Here is a 22,256-nt window from a genome sequence, read left to right as displayed (position 1 = left end):
GTTTTGCCACATATTGGCGGGTATCTTGCAACAGACCAATGAGAGCTGAGAGACTTCCCCCACCCTTCCTCTCCGCCACCGGCAATCCCAGCATGCACCGCGGCCTTTCCAGCAGTGGCAAAAAATAGTCCGTTTAACGAGCGAGCGAGCAAAATAGACCGAGAGAGGCCGAGAAGGGGAACTAGACAAACGCTAGCTAGCTTAACTGGCTAATTCCACGAGTGAAATCAACTGCGCCGCAACCGCTACCATGGCTGACAACGACAAACTGGACAACCAGCGACTGAAGAATTTCAAGAACAAGGGTCGGGATTTGGAGGTAAAAAAAAAAAAGACGCTTTTTTTTTTTGTCCCCGATTTTTAAACATCGCGGCTCCAGAGCTTGCCAGCAACTTGGCCCCCTTGGCTTCCCTGTGACGTCGTTTCTAATTTGTTCCATCGAGAACTTTGCCCCCAGGCTTCTGCCAGGGCCTCCACCGAGTACGTTTTTTTTCTTTCTTCTTCTTCTTCTTCTTCTTCTTTTTTTTTTAATCTCCCGACCTCTGTTAAAGGATGTTTACCGGCTTGAATCCCGGTTCCTTCATTCCTTTTAGACCGTTTACCGAGTTAAAATATCAGAGAGGGACTTCCCATCGCGCCCTCTGGAGCGGCTAGCTCGCTGCTAGGCTAAGCCAGGCCCACGGTGGACACGATAGCTCCAGAGAAGCAAACGAGCGTTTCGACTCGACGCGTACTTCCGTCGAATGCTTGAATAGACGCTTAAAATCGCACATATGTGTTTGGTTTTAAGGAGTATGTCCTCGCTAAAGGAAATGAATACTGCGGCTTATTAACGTCACGTTTAGCTAGAGCCTGTTTAAGCTTGAAAGCCGCAACCCCCTCCCACGAATTAAGGATACAAAAAAACAATGGCGCGAGGGGGGTAATTTACCGCTTATTGTGCTTCTTAATAGATGCTGTTTTTAAAATTTGACTAATATCATGGATTTGTGTAAGCCAGCGTTCTGGCATGGATGAAGCTAAAGCTACGCGCTAGCTAGATGGACATGATTTCCAGCATTTCGAACTGCATTGATCGCAACTCGTTTTTGTTTATAAGGGGCGACCTGATTTGAGTATCCATATGCGCAGCATATACTGATTCATCCTGCTTGACAAGTAGGTATTTAAAAAAAAATAATAATAATTCTTGCTGCTGCAGCGCTGTAGGCCGGTGTCCGGCAACTCTTCATCACAAACACTGGTGAACACAACACTGCAAGCAAGCTACTACAGTCCAGGGCCATAAATATGGGAATAATGACACACGTCTCGTCTTTTTGGGTTAGAATACTGCCACAATTGCTTTAAAATGAAACGAACAAGTTGTGCTTTAACTGCACTTTTGCAGCTGTACTTTCAGTGTATTTACATCTACATCAGGATGGTGATGCACCTTTTAAATTTATGTCTGATTGGTCAAATTCAGGAAAAAGCAAAACAAAATAAAAAAAATCATATGAAAATTATTGCATGTCTTTGCGATATGCATATCACATGGGCCAATATCGAGATATCTATTTCTTCGATATATTGCCTAGCCATAATTGATGATAATCTTTGGCATATTTCTTTATGATTTGGTTTATCTGTCTGTAATCATATCGGTCGAAATTTGCCGATAATTTTCGTCAAACTTCTTTATCTGGTTTATCTGTATGACGTCAAAAGGGTCGATAATTGCCGATTATCGGCCGATTTCTCTATTTTCAAATAGGTCGATGGTTGCTGATAATTATTGGCCACCAATATGATCGTGCATCCCTAATTTATCAACAATGTGATTGCTGGCAAAAGCAGCAGGATGATTTCTGTAGTGTTTATCTGCTTATATTCAGCCAAATGCTTCAGAAGTCAGAAGTTGATTGCACTTCACAGTCCAGATGGATGGTGAAGCATACTGCAAAAACAACCACAAGAATTTTCTTTAAGGCAAAAGAACTGGAATGTTCTGCAGTGGACAAGTCCATCACCTGACCTGAACCGTATAGAGCATGCGCTTCATTGCTGAAGAATTCAATTCAAGGGACTGAAGACGGTTACAGCGGAGGCCTGACTGGGCATCACAAGGGATGTCATCCAGCATCTGGTGATGTCTGTTATACAACAGTTGTAATTCCTACACTGTTCACCTAAAGTGGATGTAAATAGCCTCAACTTAAAAGCTGACACTAAGTCAAAGCACACCTTATTCTTTTCATTTCATTCCAAATCCATTGTGGTGGCATTTAGAGTCAAAAAGATGACCGCTGTGTTGGTATCTATTCGCCTGACTCTGCACCATAAGTCTTAATGAATTGTGATCATCTGGACTGTGCACATGGCTGCTTTTATGACTCTTGTCATTTGGCGTGCTGGGGATCTGAATGTGGCGCAGCACCACTCCTCTGTTATGACAGTGATGCCAATAAATTATACTTATACAGTACTCATTATGATCCTTAAAAGGGAAAAAGAACTCACACGCCACAAAGAATATACTGTATACACAGATGCTGGCATCCAGTAATGTGATACAAATAATGTAAAACTGACAAAGGTGCTGCCCGTACTTAATGTTTTTATTGTTGTGAGCGTTAAAGGGATCGTTTGGATTTTTGGACATGAATCTGTATTTCATCCTCACTTCTAGTAGTGTGTGATCAGCACTGACTTACCTCTGACAGCGTTCTGTGACACGAGTTCTGGTCTGGTTTTGGTCGAGAGGAAAGTAGTCCAGCAAGTTGGATATAAATATTCAACATAATCTCCTGACTAAAAAATACAGGGGTTAAATGATTGTCCTGACTAAAACATTGACAGTTTTTGTTGAATAAAACTAGAAGAATAAAAATTTCTTGGACTAAAATAAAGACAATAATGTTTCTTTTATAGTCTACTAAAAATGGACTAAATAAAAATGGGATGATGTTGACTGATAAAAACTAACAAGGGTGATTGAAACTGGACTAAAACTGAGACTACATTTAAAAATGCTGGATGAAATGAACACTAGTGAAATGAATACAAGATAAATACAAATGTCCTGTGGAAAAATATCATCCAATGGGGTATATGACCCGGAAGAGGTGGGACGTGATTTTGCACATCAGTTTATTTCCGGTCCGGGTTGCGAACGCGCAACCCAGGGGCACAAAATCGGAAGTACAAGTATTTTTGACTCAGCCCACACGTCGCAAACCGAACCGGAAACAAACTGTTGTGCAAAAAAACAGTCCCGCCTCTTCCGTGGCATATACCCCATTGTACAACCAATGTTGTGTACATTTATATAATGTAATGTACAATGTTTGCTGCATCTTAAGGCACGAGCAGCTTAGATTTTCAGTGAATAAGGTGTTTGTTGAGTCATTGATAACAAACTGAAGAATGCTGAATTGTGCCTCTTGAAAGTTGAGTTGTTTGTCTTTGCATTAGTGGCTCAAATGTTGGATTGCGTTCTGATCCTTCCAGTGCTCATGCTAATGAATACTTGTTTCCACAGTCTATGAGAAGACAGAGGACAGAGGTTGTGGTGGAGCTGCGAAAGGTAAATTATTTGCCGGCATCATGTGTAAGATCTTCTCTCCACCGCCCATCAGTTGATAAGCATTTTTCTTTTGCTCTTCAACAGAACAAAAGAGACGAGCATCTCCTGAAGAGAAGAAATGTGCCCCATGAGGATATTTGTGAGGATTCCGATGTGGACGGAGATTTCAGATCGGTATGAACGCTGTTGTCTGTCATTAATACAGTTATAAAGTCAGACTTTTTTTTTTTTTTTTTTACTTTTTTTTTGGTGACCTCAAATGTCGTAATCAAAGCAAATGTTTGCAGGAAAAAAAACGCTTCTGGGCATAAAGCAACGAACGTTACCTCCTTGTATCATTTGTATCTAGAGCTGTCAAGATTAATTGACAAGTAATCCATTATGAAATTAATTGGCAATTGTTTTACTAATCGCGTAATTGTTGAGATCCATTGTTTAAGTTGAAATTGTCTCAACAGTAATTGTTTCTGTAGTCCTTCATCATAGACTGATGATCAAAATAAGACAAACATGCAAACATGTAGTATGGAAAACAATGACCGAACCAGTGATTGAATTTGATTCAAAAAGGTCGGTGAGTACCTCAATTACTCTAATTGCTCAATTGATGTTTTTTTTTGTTTTTAATCACTAAAAAATATGAAAGTAACTACAATAATTGGTTAATAAACAGTAATTGGGGGGAAATGGTTTTCTAATGAACTTTAATGGAAAATAACATAGCCGAAGAAACGATGGAATACTCGATTCTAAAAATAATCGACAGTGACAGACTTATTTGTATCCTTGAATTGTCATAAATCAAGAAGCTAACCTGGAAGGGTTGGTCTCTCCAGTCCAACTCCTTTCTACTAGGATGGTATCAGTCGACAAAGGTGTTACCCTACCACTCAGCGCTACCTTAACTCATTAACTCCCAGTAATTTTCACAGAAGCAACCCCCTTCTCTCCCGGCTGTTTTACTGGATTTTGACTGATTTTGCAAGGTCCCAGAGAATATTGTGTTCTATTGCGCTAAAAACATGGAACCTACCAAAAGAAATATTAGTCTCTTCTTTCATCAGGAGAAAAAGTATATTTCTATCCGTTTCCGTTTTTGCAGCAATTAGCATTAGAATATAGCTAAGTTTAATCATTATTCACAAATCTGTTTAAAACAATGGGGAAAACAGCTTGTTGCAACCTGATTGAGCTCTTATACTCTACTGCCACTAGCTAGCTGTTTTTGTAATAACTACCATTGCTCCAAGCATTCTCTACCGATCAGAGGCCGTATCAAAGCCTTCTGTATGCTCTAGCATATAAAAAACAACAAAAACATAAAAATGTATAAATACGTCTTTGGGAGCATGGTATTTAAAATGAAACGTATTTGTACGTTTTTGGGAGCAAATGCGTTAATTTGCCCCTTAACAAAAAATTTCGATTTTCTACCTAACTTTAAGAGTTTTTTTTTTTTCAATAAAGTTGGGACACTCATAGTCATTAGTAATTAATTTAGCGCCAGGCTGCTATCCTACGTCAATATGCTCGGTGATTATTAGCATGTTTCTGTTAATTGATAATCAGGCATCCCATGTTGAATAAAAGAGCGCAAGGCTTGGTGACATCAAAGGGGCCACTCAGCACTTCTGAGATTCAATCAGGCTAACTGCTCGGTGCTATCGAGGAGGCGGAATACAAATGGCCTACTTAGCTGTCGTATATCAACAATGTCACGCCGCTCTGAGTCACTTTTTGCGCAGCCGGGAGGGTCTTGCTCACTGCTCCATTTTCAATACTTAACATGCCAGTCACCTCTTGGCGTTGAAATAAAACGTGATGCTCTTTCTTCTGTGGTGTAAAGCAGTTAGCTTATGTTGAATTTGAGTCCTATTACCAAGTTGACAAGTCCATAAACAACCCTATTTACATCCTACAGGCTCGGTGCTTAAGTTTTGCTCAGTTTACGGATTACCAGTGTAGTTCAAGTGGATAAATTATATTTTGTAAGGTTTTGGTGAAGTCAGATGATGGAAATGCTTGTTTCCTCTCAAGGTGTCTTCATTTGAGGAAGTATACAAGTGTTAAGTGTCTTTTTCCCTTTTGAAAGCGCTATATAAATAACTATAAATTATATTCTTAAATATATCTGGTTCGGATGCCTCCTGGACGCCTCCCTGGAGAGGTGTTCTGGGCATGTCACACCGGCGGGAGGCCCCGGGGACAACCTAGGACACGCTGGAGAGACTATGTCTCTTGGCTGGCCTGGGAATGACTTGGGATCCCGCCGGAGGAGCTGGTTGAAGTGGCTGGGGAGAGGGAAGTCTGGGTTTCCCTCCCAAAGCTCCTGCCCCCGCGACCCGACCTTGGATAAGCAGTAGAAGATGGATGGATGGATGGATGGATGGATATATTGTTAAATATTTATTGTTGCTTTAGCATTAACTCGCAAAAAAAAAAATGCTCCTCAAAATTACCAAATTGCTCCTCCAATTAAGTCAGTTATTTATTGTCAAGCCTTGCACTTGTCGTGTCCTCATCCTCACTCTAACTTCCTTCCAGCTTGTCATTGCATGCAAAAACAATTTGAAGGATAGTCTTGCTTTTGGCCAGCGAGTGGGGTTAAAAGTTGTCTTTGTGGATTCGTCAGGGTTTTTGGGCAATTCGAATGCAGTCCCAATGAGATGGGCAGCATGTGTGAGGACACGTCATTTGACTAATGGCTTTCTTTCTTTCTTTTCTTGTCCGTTTTCAGCAAAACACCTCCCTTGAAGCAATAGTGCAAGTAAGTTGTCAAGTTGGATTTAGTTGTTTGCTCATTCCATTTTATATCCAGTGTGGATTCGATTCTTCTCAAGTCAACATGAATATAATATATATAATTTTTTGCATCGTAGAATGCCACCAGTGATAACCAGGGCATCCAGCTGAGTGCTGTACAGGCTGCCAGGTATGAGTGCACGTGTCGATCTCTGGAGCCGAATGTTGCTCTGGTTTCCAGCAATAGAGATGAATAAGCTTGTTTTCCGCACGTCGAGTAATCCAGAAAGAGGTTAAAGTGATACAGGACTTCTAAGTCATTTTCCAGTACAGTTTTCCCTCGTTTATCGCGGGTTGGGAAATCCACGTTAATTACAAAAAAATCAAATGAAAAATCAATTTTGTTTTTTCGTTTTGCTATGATTTTTACCTTATTAAAAATGCTTTTTTATTCAGCATATATGTTCATTTTTTCACTTACATTCATTTGTTTCCATTAAAAGTATGTTGTTTTTTTATTACAGTATACAGCACAATATATATATTTTTTCATTTGTTTTTTCATTTTGGTAAGATTTTTGGTTTATTATGAATGCTTTTTCTTTTTTTTTTAAATTTATTTTGTCTTTTTTTTTTTTTTTTTCTTTCTCATTAAAAGTATGTTGTTTTAATGTGCTTGTTATACAGCACTGTATATATATGTCTCTCTCCGTAATGCAATACTGTGCAGCGACGGGACCGACACCGTTGGAAAGGTCTTGAGACGAACCAGCGGATGCCAGTATTTCCCAGGTCTGATGGAGGGTTCGAGAGATACGGCTGTGCTAAGACCGGGAAAAAAAAAAGCATGTTTAAAAAAGGAAAAAAAAAAAAAAGCACACAGTAAAAAATCCGCAAAACAGCGAGGCCACAAAAGATGAACCAACGATAAACGAGGGAACACTGTATCCCAGAACGGGGTTAAGAGTCTGAAATGCTCTCCATTGTCATTGTTTCTTTCTTTTGACTTGTACAGTCGTGAGTCCTTCACAAGGAACACGTCATGACATTGCTGAGATTCTCCAAATGCTTTGACTTGTTGTGCATGCATGCGTCCGATTGTCTGCGCATATGAATCACGGAATGTCGTCCACGTGTCTCCTTTCACATAGGAAATTGTTGTCCAGCGACCGCAACCCTCCCATCGACGACCTGATCAGGTCGGGCATCCTCCCTATTCTGGTGCACTGTCTGGACAGAGATGACAAGTAAGTTGACGCACGTCCTGCCCTGCCTGCGTGGCTTTGTGTTGAGGTTTTGTACGCTTAAAAGATATGCAAACGGCAGCAGCGCTCAGATCACCTGACAAGTGAACGGTGATGCAAGTCATGCAAATGTGTTCTGGCATCGCACACACAAATGACTCGTCACATGCTTAATTTCTGATGTTGATTTGCTGTGTTTTTCCATTCCGCAGCCCTTCTTTGCAGTTTGAGGCAGCCTGGGCTCTGACCAACATAGCGTCCGGCACCGCCGAGCAGACCCAAGCTGTGGTGGAGTCCGGTAAGTTGCGCGACACGCTCATTTTCGGGGGGTCCTTGGCTTACAGTTTGCCTGCCATTTTGGGTTTTTGAACAATGAACAACGTCAGAATCGGCCCCTCTGTTTATTATAGGCCTGGGTATCGATTCAGATTTCCAAATTGAACGTATTGATTCATGGTTTTATGAACCAATATTGGGCTATGAAAAGGAATATCAATTCTATCGCTTCAATATCGATGTATTGATATTTTAGATCCAGCCCTACTCTATTACACCTCTCTCTCGCTCTCTTCTTCCTCACATGCATATCAAACAATGCATTGTAAAATAAAAATAAAAAACTCTACAAATGTCCATTAGCAACACGTTTATTCCTATTAGATGTTTTCATCATCTTTACATTTTATTCCTAATGAACAATACAACTGCAAAACAATGAGTAAGTAGTAGTAAATGAGCCGTTTGTTTATGCAGGCGCTGTGCCGCGCTTCCTGAGGCTGCTGAACTCTCCTCATCAGAACGTGTGCGAACAGGCGGTCTGGGCTTTGGGCAACATCATAGGTGAGCTGCGTTTTTGCCATATTTGGGATCAGGTTAGATGAAAAGGTCAAAACTGACGCGTGTGCGTTCGCATCGCCGCCAGGTGACGGCCCGCAATGCCGAGACTACGTGATCGGCTTGGGCGTGGTCAAGCCGCTGCTGTCTTTCATCAGTCCCTCCATCCCCATCACCTTCCTTCGCAATGTAACCTGGGTGATGGTCAATCTGTGCCGCCATAAAGATCCTCCACCTCCCATGGAGACCATCCAAGAGGTTTGTGGCATTTATTTTATTTTTTTTTATTTTATTGATTGAAGCCAATTCAGGGTTAACTGTTGAATCATTCAAAGGGCTCAAAATAATACAGGGTGTCCATAAAGTCTCTTTACCATTTAAAAAAAATATTAAAAATGCAATTGGTTAGATATTTTATTCAGATTTGTTCTATTGTATTCAGTGTTTATTAGTTTTTTTTTTGTTTGTTTGTTTTTTTTTTTTTTTTTTATCGCACTGCATTTGTGTGTTTAAGCAAAGTATTACTTATGCCATTGCCACAATTGATGAGGCTATGCTACAGCGAACATGGCAAGAAATGGAGTACCGTCTTGATGTGTTTGAGTTGTAACACATCTCACAGAATGTTTTCCCCTTTTTTTGACCTCTAAATTTCCATTTTGAATCCGTAGATCTTGCCCGCTCTCCGTGTGTTGATCCACCACACTGACGTCAGCGTGAGTAAACTTTCTTCTGTTTGACTGTTGGAGGAATGCTGCATTGGAGTATGGTCGGAAGTCGGATATATCAGTTGTTGTTTTTTTCCCCAGTTCCGACCTGAAAGCGTTCGAGGCGAAAGTAAACAACCTAAATGGCGAATAGCAGTAAATTGTTTGTTTATTTTGGTCCTCAAAACTCATTTTGACCAAACTTACTTGTTCGCAATTTTGCTTCATTTATTGTTTTTATCTTATTTCATACAGTTCAGTAGTTGACCGTATAATTTCATTCAGAGCGATGGTGGCATACTGTCACATACGTTGCGTTATGCGGAGTTATGTCAAATATTTATGAATGAAGAAAGCTATCTAGTTTTATACTCGAGTAAATTGTTTTGTCATTCAGAGTGACGTTGCTTTTGTAGTCCGTCGATGAAGTTTGGGTTCTTTTTTTTTCTTTCCCGACTTCGCAAGTGGAATTTCCAAGTTCAAGGGGGCGTTCCCTTACACACTTCCTGGTTTGAACTCGGAAAAGTCCGACTTTCCACCATCCTCGAATGAAGCTGAAGTTTTGCTGCAAGGTCATCAAATTCAACATTTTATTCCTGCCCCTACTTGTTGCTTCCAGATCTTGGTGGACACGGTGTGGGCGCTCTCTTATCTAACGGACGCTGGGAACGAGCAGATCCAAATGGTGATTGACTCTGGCATTGTCCCTCACCTGGTCCCGCTGCTCAGCCACCAGGAGGTCAAAGTTCAGGTATGCGAAAGGCTACATGAATGTCTCCGTTTTTTTGTTTTTTTTTGGTAATTAATTGAAATAACTTTTAACTAAATAGTACGGCAGTATTAATACCATTTTCCTACTCCATTTTTGTCATCCAGACGGCCGCCCTCAGGGCCGTGGGCAACATCGTGACCGGAACAGACGAGCAGACTCAGGTGGTGCTCAACTGCGACGCTCTCAGCCACTTTCCCGCCCTCCTGTCACACCCCAAGGAGAAAATTAACAAGGTAACACGCTCGTTGCGCACATCTCGCTACGTTCTGCAGCCCGACGTCGCTGGAAGTGATGACATCTGAGACGTGCTTGTGTGAAAGTTGTGTGAAAGGTGGATTACGATTAGATGAGATTAAGGACACATCACATGGGAAGATCTAGAACGACGCTGACGATGAGGAGCATCACCTGCTGTACTGTTAGTTGGTTAAGAACTCAACTGGTAGAAGGTGGATAAGTAGTGGGTGGGTTTGTGTGTTGACAACTGATTGTGTGAATCAATGAAGTTGGTTGGCGGCAAGAGAGCGCTGAGAATCAGCCCTGCTGATATCGGAGTGCATCTGAGACCAGTCACTTTGAAGTAGAGGCCCATCTCGTACGGTTTGTGACGTGGACGATGATTAGAGCCTCAACGCCGCTCTCGCCCCAACCACAGCACAAAAGTCTCAGGCAGGCATCCTCTCTTGACGAGGATGTCTGGATTCTGATCCAGTTCAGACGCACTGTAAGAACTAGTTACACAATTGTACAAATGTTTTCAAACTTGTTACTACAAAAAAAAAGACGTTCCAGACCAGAATCGCAAAAAAATCGTTTACCAAAAGCTCAATTTTGACATCTCTAAGACATTGTGCGTTAACTCATTAATTCCCAGCCATTTTCACTGAAGCAACTCCCTTTGCTCCCAACCGTTTTACTGGATTTTGACTGATTTTGCAAGGTCCACAGAATATTCTGTTCTATTGCTATAAAAACATGGAAGCGTTGTTTTGATTGTAGAATGCCAATTGAAGTACCAAGTGATGCACCTAAAAGTTAGTACTTTTGCAGGACCGTCTCAGAAAATTAGAATATTTTGATTAAGTCCTTTATTTTCTGTAATGCAATTAAATAAGCAAAAATGCCATACATTCTGAATTCATTACAAATCAACTGAAATATTGCAGGCCTTTTATTGTTTTCATATTGCTGATCATGGCTTTTTTTTTTAACTTGGTCTGAGGAAATATTCTAATATTTTAAGATGGGATATTTGATTTTTCTTAAGCTGTAAGCCATACAGCTTCTGATACCGTCCTGTATACTGCGTTAATTTGTACAAATTTGGAATAAAGTGCTGTCACAGGAGCAGTAAACTGCGGACCCAAAAATAATCGTCAGATTTTTGTTGAGGACACACCTAACTCCTGTGTTTGTGCCTTTTGTCCTGTAGGAGGCGGTGTGGTTCCTGTCAAACATCACAGCAGGAAATCAGCAGCAGGTGCAGGCGGTCATCGATGCAAACCTCGTCCCCATGATAATTCACCTTCTCGACAAGGTACACGCACCTTTAGTTGTTTTAGGAGTTGCAATTAAACACATGGCACGGACCATTACAAATAAAGAAATCTTATTTGGGCTGTCGATTTAGGGTGACTTTGGAACCCAAAAGGAAGCAGCCTGGGCCATCAGCAACCTGACAATAAGTGGAAGGAAAGATCAGGTACAATTTTATTTTTATTTTTTTTGTGCTCCTTTCCTCCATTGCTGAATGTAGTACGACAAACTAACCTTTTATCTCCTGTCTTCTGGTACCTTCAGGTGGCTCATCTGATCGAGAAGCAGGTCATCCCTCCGTTCTGCAACCTGCTGACGGTGAAGGACGCCCAAGTGGTGCAGGTGGTCCTGGACGGCCTCAGCAATATCCTGAAGATGGCGGACGACAAGGCCGAAACCATCGCCAGTCTGATTGAAGAGTGCGGAGGTGGGACTTCACCTACGTTGTGATATGAATTACGCAATCCCGTTGTTTGGTGTTGTTCATATAGGATTTGTCTGTACAGGTTTGGAGAAAGTAGAGCAGCTGCAAAATCATGAAAATGGCGACATCTACAAGCTAGCATATCAAATTATTGATCAGTTCTTCTCATCTGAGGATGTAAGTTGACCACATTTATTTGTCTGCCGTTCGTCATTTTCAAATCGCTTTACACACAGATGGTGTTCCAACTTATCCCAACTTTTCCACTTATTTTTTAAAATCTTTACACCAGTGATAATTTCGTCAATGTCATAATTTTTGCCACAAAATTTTTTTCAGACGAAAATAAAACGAAAACTAAAATAGCCTTTCATTGAGACAATACTGATAACTAAAATAGCCTGACAATTTCGTCAATGACTAGAACGAAAATGAAAAACTGTTCAGTGTTGTTCACTGCACTTTATTTCATGTTCAAACAGTTTTACATTCATTGTGCAGCTGTAAGATTCGTCTCAGTCCTAACAAGCGATTATGCACTTTATTTATTTATTTATTTAGGTGAAAACAATTATATTATTGTCAGGTCAACTTGTTTCATTGAAACAATTAAAAAAAGACACCATTGTATAAATGTCAGGTGTGTTAAACTACTATTAAAAACAGGTGTATTACAATTTTGTGTTACGAGTTAAAATGTATGCAAAAGGAAAACATTGACTAAGCTTCAATTTAGAATTGGATTAAAACTAAAATACAATGAGATGACAAACTAATTTGAGTCAAAAGACTGACTAAAACTAAATTCAAATTTCTTGTCAAAATGAACACTGCAATATGCATGTCGCAAAGACATGCAATAAGTTTCATATGGAATTTGATACTTTTATCTGAATTTGTCCAGTCAGCCACTAGCTCAAATGTGCACCCTCATTCAATAGTTGACCGTCAAGAGGTAATTACAATTAATTAACTACGATTTTATTGAATTTGCTAATCTTGCTGCATGAAGAAAGTTATTCTTTCATTAGATAATAAAAATGTCATTTCTTTAGGTGCACCTTAAATATCGCAATAATATCGATATAGCTGTATTCAGCAACTATATCGCATATCACATGATTTTCAATATTGTGCAGATCTAGTCTGTATGTTACGCCCTACACTGTAGTTGTGTTCACGTTTGCCACTCGATATTCATCGTTTTGTCTGTGTGCTTCAGATCGACGAAGACAACAGCCTGGTCCCCGAAGCCATCCAGGGCGGAACGTACGGCTTCAACTCCACCAACGTGCCAGCCGAGGGATTCCAGTTCTAGACGGCATCGGGGCTTTATTCTGGAGTTTTGTTCACGATGCAGCACTCTGTTCAACATAAACAAAATTAGGCGAAAGAGAGAGAAAGAGAGAGAGAGCGAGAGTGTGAGAAATTTGATCCATTGTGCTTGGCTGGTGGGATCCATGGCTGCATCTTAATCTGCGAGAGAAAAATGTGTGGATTTCATTTGGCATTCCCGGGGGAAAGCAGGCCAAAATGAAGTTTGAGTTGGCGAGTGGGTGCGAGTGAGAATGAGTGGCTACATGTTGTAAGAGAAAAAATGAAAAATAACCAATCAAAACCACCTACTTCGTAAACATGGCGACGCGACGACAACTCGACGTCCGCCCGAGGAGAACCAACACCAACAACACGGCGACGAACTCCTAATTCTGAACGGAGACGAAACGAGCGATCACCACAATTCCCGAGGGCGCCGCCTCCCCCCCCACACCCCCAATCGGCCCACGCTAACAGACGTGTGTGAATGGAGCCATTGCGTACGAATGTCTGGACTCAGCGCTTTGAAGAGCCAGGTTCATCTCCTCCCCGACGGGACGCCCTCCTCCTCCTCTCCTCCCCGGGAGGGGGGCGGGGCCAGGAGTCCGGCTGCGTGTCACGTGTGCGAGCGAGCGAGAGAATGGCGCGGGTGGGTTGTGTGTGCGTGACTGGAGTGTGCGAGGACGCATGCAGGAGAGAATACGAATGCAACATCTTGAGCGAGGAAACGTGGCGAGGTTGAGCAACGGGAAAGAAATTCAGCTTTTGGAGGCTGATCCTCAAATCCCTCAAACGAAGAGCTTTGGATATGGGAAGAAGAAACAAAAAAAAATATCATTGCAAGGAATATTTTTGTTTTCAAATATTAAGTTGCTATTAATTGACACTGGACATTGCGAATGGCAAATGCACAGATGTGCATTCTATTATGAAGATGCATTTGGTGGCTTTGGGACGTTTGTTTTCGCCTCTGGCGTGTTCCTTTTTATGCGTTTCTTCCCCCAGCAGCTTTTATTTTTACGGCTTCCCTTAAGGCGAATCATCACATCACAAAAGCTATGCTGCCACACATGGGCTTGATGCTGTGAGATTGACACCATTGTTACCAATTGAAATTTGTTGACTTTTACTTGAAGTCCAGCAAAAGCACTGCTTTGCAGTTTAGTTGCCATAGTTTGACTTATCGTGAAAGGGAGAAGTGAACAAATTGTCATTTTCACGTCAGATTGTGAATCTCATAACCCTTGCATGTACTAAATGATGGCACAGTTTTTTGTTTTTTTTGTTTTTTTTAAGGGTCTTTTAGTTTCCTTAGGCTGTGGATACAGTGTAAATTTTATTTTAAGTAAACTGTGCTTAAATGTTACATGTTCACCCTTCCCTTTAATCCCCCCCCCGCCCCCTTTTAATGTCTCACTTGCTAAATAATCTGTATGGTTTTGCACATGTATTGCAAAGTGAGGCCTCAAGAAGACTGGTTGGTCTCTTCATTATGCATCACGTTGACCACAATATTTGGCTTTCAAGAGTCATCCCAGGATGTTTTGTTTTTTAAAGTGATAGTTAAAAGGAAAACTATTTCAGGATAACTATCTCGTGACTTTTGTTTTTCCTCAAGGTCAAAAGGGTGTCCAATTGTCCCATAGTGGAACCTTAATAAATAAATCGTGAACAATTTTGCCGTATCTTTAGTACATTTGGGTGTCATTTAGCCCCATGACCATATTTCCTTCCAGCCAAATGCACGAACGCATTTACTCCAGGTCTGTGTTCAATCTGAAACACTGTAAAAAGAAAAGTAATTGGACTTTATGCTCAGAAATTTTCTGTTGGACATGGGGGGGGGGGGGGGGGGGGGGGGGTCTTCTTTTTTTTCCTTTCCCCTGCATTTCGCATTAGCAGAGATGTGATTTTAAAATCTTTACAAAAATTAAAAACTATGACACTGAAGATAAGGTGGTTAACCCAAATGTTTTGTGGCAGTTAGGCTACAGCTTAGGTTGTCTGAGGAAAAAATAAAATAGTGAGCCCCACAGTGAAAGCCTATTGGTGTGTTCTTTTGAACCGCGGGTGGAAAAATACAGCCGTTAACGGTTCCGCCGATGTTCAAATTTGGGCTGCGTGGAGCTTCATTGGTTGAGACGCACGCATGCGCACTAAGGAAATATATGCTGCGTTTCCCATGACCGGAAGTTACTACTGTTGCAAGTTTGAAACAACACCATACTGACAACTACACGGCGTGTTTAACAGATGTAACAAGAACCGAATGCTTTCCCCCCTCCATATGTACGTACTCCTACACTAGAATTTCAACAAACCGTGTCTTACGGAGAGGGCAGTCTCGAGTTCCTTTAACTTGAATGCAACGCGAAACTAACCGGAAACGGAAAGGACCTGTTGGAAACAAACGCCGACTCGAGTGAAGGTACGTATGTAAATCAAGTATGTTAAATTGGCTGCGGCAAAGTTCAGGGCAAAACAGCGTAGGTGAACACGAAATGCAACAAACGGTCGTGGTAACGTTTTACGAACGATTGGTCGGGAAACATCCTACCTGCCGAGCATCACACCTTTACGTTAATTAGCACCCACTGACTCCTCGAGTTGTGTGGCGTGAAACTTTTCATTTAAGGTTTAATTTGTCTAAATGAAGCTGGGAATGAGTCGAAACTACGGTTACGGTTTAATTATTTCATTATACAACGGGTATATAAAGTACGAAATAGCGTAACGTGGGCATTCCGTCGTTAAATAATAAAATAGCCATATGGTAAACTCACAACTGGACGACAAAAAAAAAAAAGACGCATTGGTACAACATAAATAACTACCAACACTGAGAACAAGGAGACATTTTTCACCATTTACGAGTTTCCAAGTCTCTTCTTCATAACATGTCTCTGAAATTTTGAAGTTTCAAAATACCCAAAGGATAAATAATCACACACACCTGTTCCATTTTATGGGCGGTTCTTTCTTATGCACTGATTTGGGGTTTGGTTACCATGACAACCACTAGTGGGTTCCCAATGGCAATTGTACGGAATGTTGTGGCCACTGTCCTCCATCTTGTCGTCACTATATAAATAAAGATGACTTGACTTGACTTCCCCATCCATTCTCCAGCATGGAGCGCCTGGAGGAGGACCTGACGTGCTCCGTGTGCTACTCGCTCTTCTCGGACCCGCGGGTGCTCCCGTGTTCGCACACCTTCTGCCGGGGTTGCCTGGACGGCCTGCTCCACGCGGCGGCGTCGCACAACAACTATTCCATCTGGCGTCCGCTGCGCCAGCCGCTCAAGTGCCCCAACTGCCGCGGTTTGGTCGAGCTGCCCGTGGCGGGCGTGGACGCGCTGCCCGCCAATGTGTCCCTGCGAGCCATCGTCGAGAAGGTAAAGGAAGGGGAGAACCATCCGTTAGTGGTGGGCGGATCAATCAAAAAATATCGATATTGTCGATAGCTTGGCTTTTTTATGCACTGCTGCGGTTTGGTCAAGTAGATAACAGATAGCACAGTAGTGTGTAGTGTACAGTATTGTACTTGAAAAATAATTTGTTTTGTATGTTTTATATTTCTTGTTCCATAATAATCTTTAAAGGGATACTTGACTCATTGAGACATTTTCAGGGGTAAAATTCATATTTTGGCAATTAATGTGTTCATTATTTTTCATGTGCAATGAATACCTTTTAAAAAGTATTTTATTCTACTTGCTGTCGACTGATGATATCACCCGTGCTGAGGAAGTAGGTAACGACCAATCATGGCTCAGTTTACAGACCAAACCCAGAAAACAGGTGAGTCAGGATTGGCCGTTACCTACTTCCTCAGCACAGGTGATGTCGTTATCATCAGTGGACAGCAAGTAGAAAAACTACTTTTTAAAGGTATTAATTGTACATGTTATCAAATTCATTCTAGACAAAATATTAACTTTTCACTGCTGAAAATTGTTCAATGAGTCAAGTGTCCCTTTAATCTTGTTTATTTAGGTTGAAAATGAAGTAATGAAGGCAGAATTTTTAGTTATTTCTTTGGATTTGTAGTTTATGAACAGTATATGATAAAGTATTTAACTTTGTTTTCTTATGATCACGTTGTGCACTTTAAGAACATTAAAAAAATATTTTGTTATGGGGAAAAAACACTGATCGTATTTTCTATTTAGCAATAAACTTTGCCCTAATTTTGTTCTTTGTTTAAAAGGGAAACATCACAAAAACATTTAAAGGTTGACATTTGATTGTGAATAAGCAATTCAGTGATACAGCAATGTTAATTAAAAAAAAAATAAAATGATAAAACATAACTTTCAAAAAGCATCTATACAGGCCCTGTATTGACTTGGTATCGTATCGATACCAAAATTTGCAGTCTCGCACATCAGACCTGACTTGTTGTATCATCTGGAATGAACATGTCGTGTCGTGCGCGTGTTTTCAGTACCAGCGGCGGGAGAGCGATCCCGGAGCCGCTTCCTGTCCGGAGCACCCTGGGCAGCCCGTCAACATGTACTGCGTCCAGGAGCGCAAGCTCATCTGCGGCCTGTGTCTGACGGTGGGCGGGCACCGGGGCCACGCCGTCGACGACCTGCAAGCGGCGTTCGCCAGAGAGAAGCGGACGCCTTCGCTCCTGCTTGCGCGACTCTCCGAGGACAGGTGGACGCAGGTGCGCCACGTCGTCCTGCGTCTCCATCCGATTCTGATGTGCCGATGATTCAAGTCCACCTGGGATTTTGCTCGTTTGCGAAGTAGTATCAGAAAGAAAAAAACAAAAAAAAACTATAACTGAGTAAAACTTGAATGTAGTTCAAGAAGAACTTTATCAAAAAACGTAGCTGTAGAAAGACTTCAACATAGCTGTAGAAAAAGTTAAACAATTATTTAACGTGGCTATAGAAAAACTAACATAATTATATATATTTAAAAAAAAACGTAGCTATAGAAAAACTTTAATGTAATTATAGAAGAAATGTTAATGTAGCTATAGAAAATTATCGTATTTGTAGAAAAAATAATAATGTAGCTATAGAAAAACTTGAGCGTAGTTATAGAAAAACTTAAACATATAGAAAATAATTAACATAGCTATAGAAAATGAATGTAATTGTAGAATTTTTTTTATGTAGCTATAGAAAAACTTTAATGTAGAAAATGTTAACGTAGCGATAAAAAATTAACACAGCTATAGAAAAACTTTAACGTAGTTATAGAAAAACGTAAACATAATTATAAAAAACAATTAACATGGCTATAGAAAATGAATGTAAATATAGGGAAAAAAATAACGTAGCTATGGAAAATTAACACAATTATAGAAAAACTTAAAACGTAATTAGAAAAAAAAAAACAAATAGTGTAACATGGCCATAGAAAAACTTTAATTCTAGAAAGAAAATTAACAGCTATAGAAAAACTTTTATGTAGCTATAGAAAATAATGAATGTAATTATGGAAACTTAAACGTAGTTACTGTATATAAAAACATAGCTATAGAACTTTACTATACTATAGAATAGACTTTTAATGTGTATAGTTGTATAAATACTTCAACATGCCTAGAGAAAAATGTGGTTTGAGAAAAAAATCGTTATGCAAAAACGAGCGTATTAATAGAAAAAAAATAGTTATAGAAAAGCTTGTAACGTAGTTATAGGAAAATGTAGTTGTATAAAAACTTTTAACGTAAACGGGTTCGGTTCCATTTCACTATGACCAAAAATGTCAGAATGTTATTTGTAACAACTGTTTGTGTGTGTGCGTGCGTTAGATTCTGGAGCTGGGTGAGCAGCTGGAGCAGGAAAAGGGCCGGTGCGAGGCGGCGGTGAGGCAGGACCGACAAGACGTCATTCACTTTTTTCACACGCTGGAGACGGCGCTGGCCCGGAAGAGACGAGCCTACCTGGAGCTTCTGGACAAAGCCGAAAGCGAGGTGGCGCGGGCTTACCAGCCGCTCATACAAAGAGTCAAGGAGCTACAGGTGTGTACTAGAGATGTGCCATACTTGACATTTTCGTATCAATCCAAACCAAGTAAATAATAGGGATGTAACGATAATGGCAATATCGTGATATTAAAACTGCCACAATATCGTCGTCGCCATGTTCAGAATATTTAAAAACTACACATCTGTTAAAAAAAAAAAAAGTCTGGTTAATTTCCATTTGTGCAGTTCTAGTACCCTCTGGTGGCTAGTTTTTTGTGCAGTTTAATTTTCATTAGGGATGTTTTGGCCCTTCTATGTTTAAAATCACTAATTGTTAGATGAAGGGGATTGTAACATGCTTGTGAAGTGAGTCAATATGTGGAGGAACTCAATGTGGGCTTGCATTAGGTGAGTAAGTGCCTCAATATTAAGTGTTATTAGAGATTGGAGGTAGTTTATATGTATTGCTGATATGTACAAAAGCACAATACAGTTTTGTTTTTAGTATGAGCTCTTTTTTTTTTTTTTTTTTAAAAACAATTTTTTACAATATTATGACCTTTAAATATCGCCAACCTCCCCACAATATCATGATAATTATCGTATCATGAGCTTCATATCATGATATCGTATTGTGATATTTGGATATCGTTACATCCCTAGTAAATACTGGGTCAATATCGCCGATACCAAGTACTTTTAGGTTCATAAAATATGATGGTATTTAAAATTATTTCTCCTATTAAATTACTTTTTTTTTTTTTTTAATTAGACTTCTTGTTAGGTTCTTAATCATGCCAAAATATAATATCCTCAATGGAAACATACATGGGCTGTCATTTCAATTTGCAAAGTAGTAATAATCTTCATATTCTCAGTCTCTGTCACCCTTGTGCATTCAAAGAAACGTCAGCCACCGAAGTTGCTCTAGTCTAGTCACATAACATAAACAATACTTAGATGTTGTGCTACAGGACTACTTAGCTCAACTAGTAATTGGAAAAGCTCAAAGGAAGCATCATTGTCTTATTACATCATTCACTGGTAAAATAATTGTTACCGCCTGTGTCGCCCACCGCTGTGAAATTGCTCAAGAGACCCATGAGAGAGAAAAAAAAAGTAAAATATCGATACTATTGATCCGATACCAATACCCGCGTTAGTATCGATTCTATCAATAGTTGGATCGATCTGCACAGCCCAAGTGCGTACCTCACAAACTCATTCGCAGTTTGGGACTTGTGCATGTGGTACGCGACTGCGAGGCGGTCAAGCGACCAAATTTGGTGAACAGCAGCGAGGACGAATGAGGAAAAAGGCCTGTGACGACGGTTGCTGTCGGTTGCTTTGGTCCAGGAGGAGCAGCTGGACCTGGTCTCCTTGGCGACCTCCGCGGAGGAGGAGGAGTCTCCGCTGGTCTTCCTGGAGAAGGTTCACGTGTTCAGGGAGCGAGTGGAGCACTTGGCCGGCACGAGTCTGCCGTCCGCCCTCAAGCTGTCGGTCGCGCCACAGGCGGCCGACTACCTGCGTCGCCACTGGGCCGCCGTCACTCTGGGCAGTCTGGATGAGGCGCCGGTGCCCGAGGTGTGCTGCTGCATCCGCTGCGGTAAAACGGCAGCCGAGGCTGACGGCGGATCGGCGCGAGACTCCTACTGGACGCGACCTCCGGTCCTTTTGGCATTGTTGGCCATTTTGCTGGCGGCGGCGCTGTGCTGGCTCGGCGTCACTCGCGTCAGTCCGGATTTGAGAGGAGAACTTTTGACGGCCATCTGGGACAGAGCGGAACTGGCGTACGCTGTCACACATGCGCTCGCCTTCAAATGGTGCCGTCACCTTTTCTCGATGGTGGAAATGTCCTGGCAACAGTTGATGAGCTTCTTCGCAAGTCTGACACCACTTGACTTCAGCCTTTTGTTTACAAGCTGACTTCATTTTATGTAACAAAGAATGCTTTCGTACAGTATTAGTAGCTTTCATACCCACTTGATAATGCTATTTTTTTTTAAACATTTTTTTTTTTTTATCCTTCCTGACAAGGTTTTTAGAAAATCTGTTAAATCTGTAGCAAAATGTGAACTTTTGTTGTTGGTCAATAAAGTGTTTATCATAAGTTTAGCAACTGTCCATCTGTACTGCTATAGTACATAAATGTGCCAACAAAAACTGTTTTGGTGGTTGTGCTACCATGAGTGATTTGGTCCATTGTTTAAGAATTTTTCATTTGTGATTGGAGACTATTTACAATGAAATTCCCATTTTTTTCTCAATATGTAAGACATTTAATGCCAATAAAGGCTTTGTAGATTCATGTATTCAGTATCTTCTCAGACTATGGGGTATATGCCACGGAGGAGGCAGGACTTATGGGTTTCCACACATCAAATTTATTTCGGTTTCCTGTTTGCGACGTGCAAATGGCACTTAATTTATATAGCGCTTTTCCCCCTTTATGAGGCCCTCAAAGCACTTTAATTTTGACTACCCATTCACCTACTGATGACGCCATACCAACTGAGCCACGCCGCCCCTGTGGAGCGGGCCGCATCCCAGTCCTTGCTCTTCCGCCTTTATGTCCTTTGGGTTGCGTGTTGTCCGAAGCATTTCAGAGAGCTGAGACGCCCTGCGCGCTCCCGCCAATCGGCGGGGGTGCGCGTTTGGGGGACGCAGGGGTGATGGAGGTGCGAGTGTTGGAATGCGGCCAACCAGAGCTACTGTGAGAGACCCAGAAGTCACAAGTCTGTGGCGTCTACCCCATTATGGATTCACGGGAACACACTTTAGTAGTAGAGCACGGCTCAACCATAAGCAACATTTAGCCTTTTTTTTTTTTTTAAAAGCACAGTAGTAGTAGAAGTCAGTAGACTCATTCTAAAAATGCAATATTTTTTCATAGCGTTATTAGAGAACTTAGATATAACTAAGTTAATTTAAAAAAGGATTAATATTAGAAAAAGCTGCATTTTTTTTTTTTTTTTTAAGGGGGAAATCATTTTTTTTTTAAATAGTTGTATGATTGCAGAACCCTCTTTAGTCATATTCTGTGGGAGATTGTTGACATGAAAGTTTCTCCATTGGTGGTTAGGAGTCATTTGTACACTTGTTGGATGTATTCTCGGGGAAAACAGGAAGTGGTTAGTTAGCTGGGGCTTGTGCAGGAGATACGGTGACAAACTGGTGATTTGAA

At 41.0% G+C, this 22,256-nt stretch overlaps 2 protein-coding genes across 3 annotated transcripts; both read left to right on the top strand.

Moving 5' to 3' along the window:
• The first annotated feature begins 76 nt into the window (after positions 1-76).
• On the top strand, positions 77-13,297 carry kpna4 (karyopherin alpha 4 (importin alpha 3)). Its single transcript, XM_077540825.1, has 17 exons — positions 77-319; positions 3,524-3,568; positions 3,653-3,742; positions 6,306-6,335; positions 6,448-6,500; positions 7,462-7,557; positions 7,767-7,852; positions 8,308-8,394; positions 8,477-8,646; positions 9,060-9,104; positions 9,715-9,846; positions 9,972-10,100; positions 11,300-11,404; positions 11,498-11,569; positions 11,668-11,830; positions 11,910-12,004; positions 13,050-13,297. Exons 1-17 carry the CDS (start codon positions 251-253, stop codon positions 13,143-13,145), a joined length of 1,563 nt encoding a protein of 520 aa, XP_077396951.1. The 5' UTR covers positions 77-250; the 3' UTR covers positions 13,146-13,297.
• A 2,011-nt stretch (positions 13,298-15,308) lies between these two features.
• On the top strand, positions 15,309-21,381 carry trim59 (tripartite motif containing 59). Of its 2 annotated transcripts, none has more exons than XM_077540826.1 (5): positions 15,309-15,572; positions 16,274-16,538; positions 17,591-17,815; positions 18,917-19,126; positions 20,429-21,381. In XM_077540826.1, exons 2-5 carry the CDS (start codon positions 16,275-16,277, stop codon positions 20,996-20,998), a joined length of 1,269 nt encoding a protein of 422 aa, XP_077396952.1. In that variant the 5' UTR covers positions 15,309-15,572; position 16,274; the 3' UTR covers positions 20,999-21,381. The 2 variants fall into 2 exon arrangements, with proteins under 2 accessions (XP_077396952.1, XP_077396953.1); XM_077540827.1 differs by lacking the exon at positions 15,309-15,572 and adding an exon at positions 15,599-15,630.
• Positions 21,382-22,256: the final 875 nt, after the last annotated feature.

Source organism: Festucalex cinctus, chromosome 13 (assembly GCF_051991245.1).
Source record: "Festucalex cinctus isolate MCC-2025b chromosome 13, RoL_Fcin_1.0, whole genome shotgun sequence".
NCBI lineage: Eukaryota > Metazoa > Chordata > Actinopteri > Syngnathiformes > Syngnathidae > Festucalex > Festucalex cinctus.
Note: the sequence above shows the minus strand (reverse complement) of the source record. Positions and strands in the feature narration are given on the sequence as shown.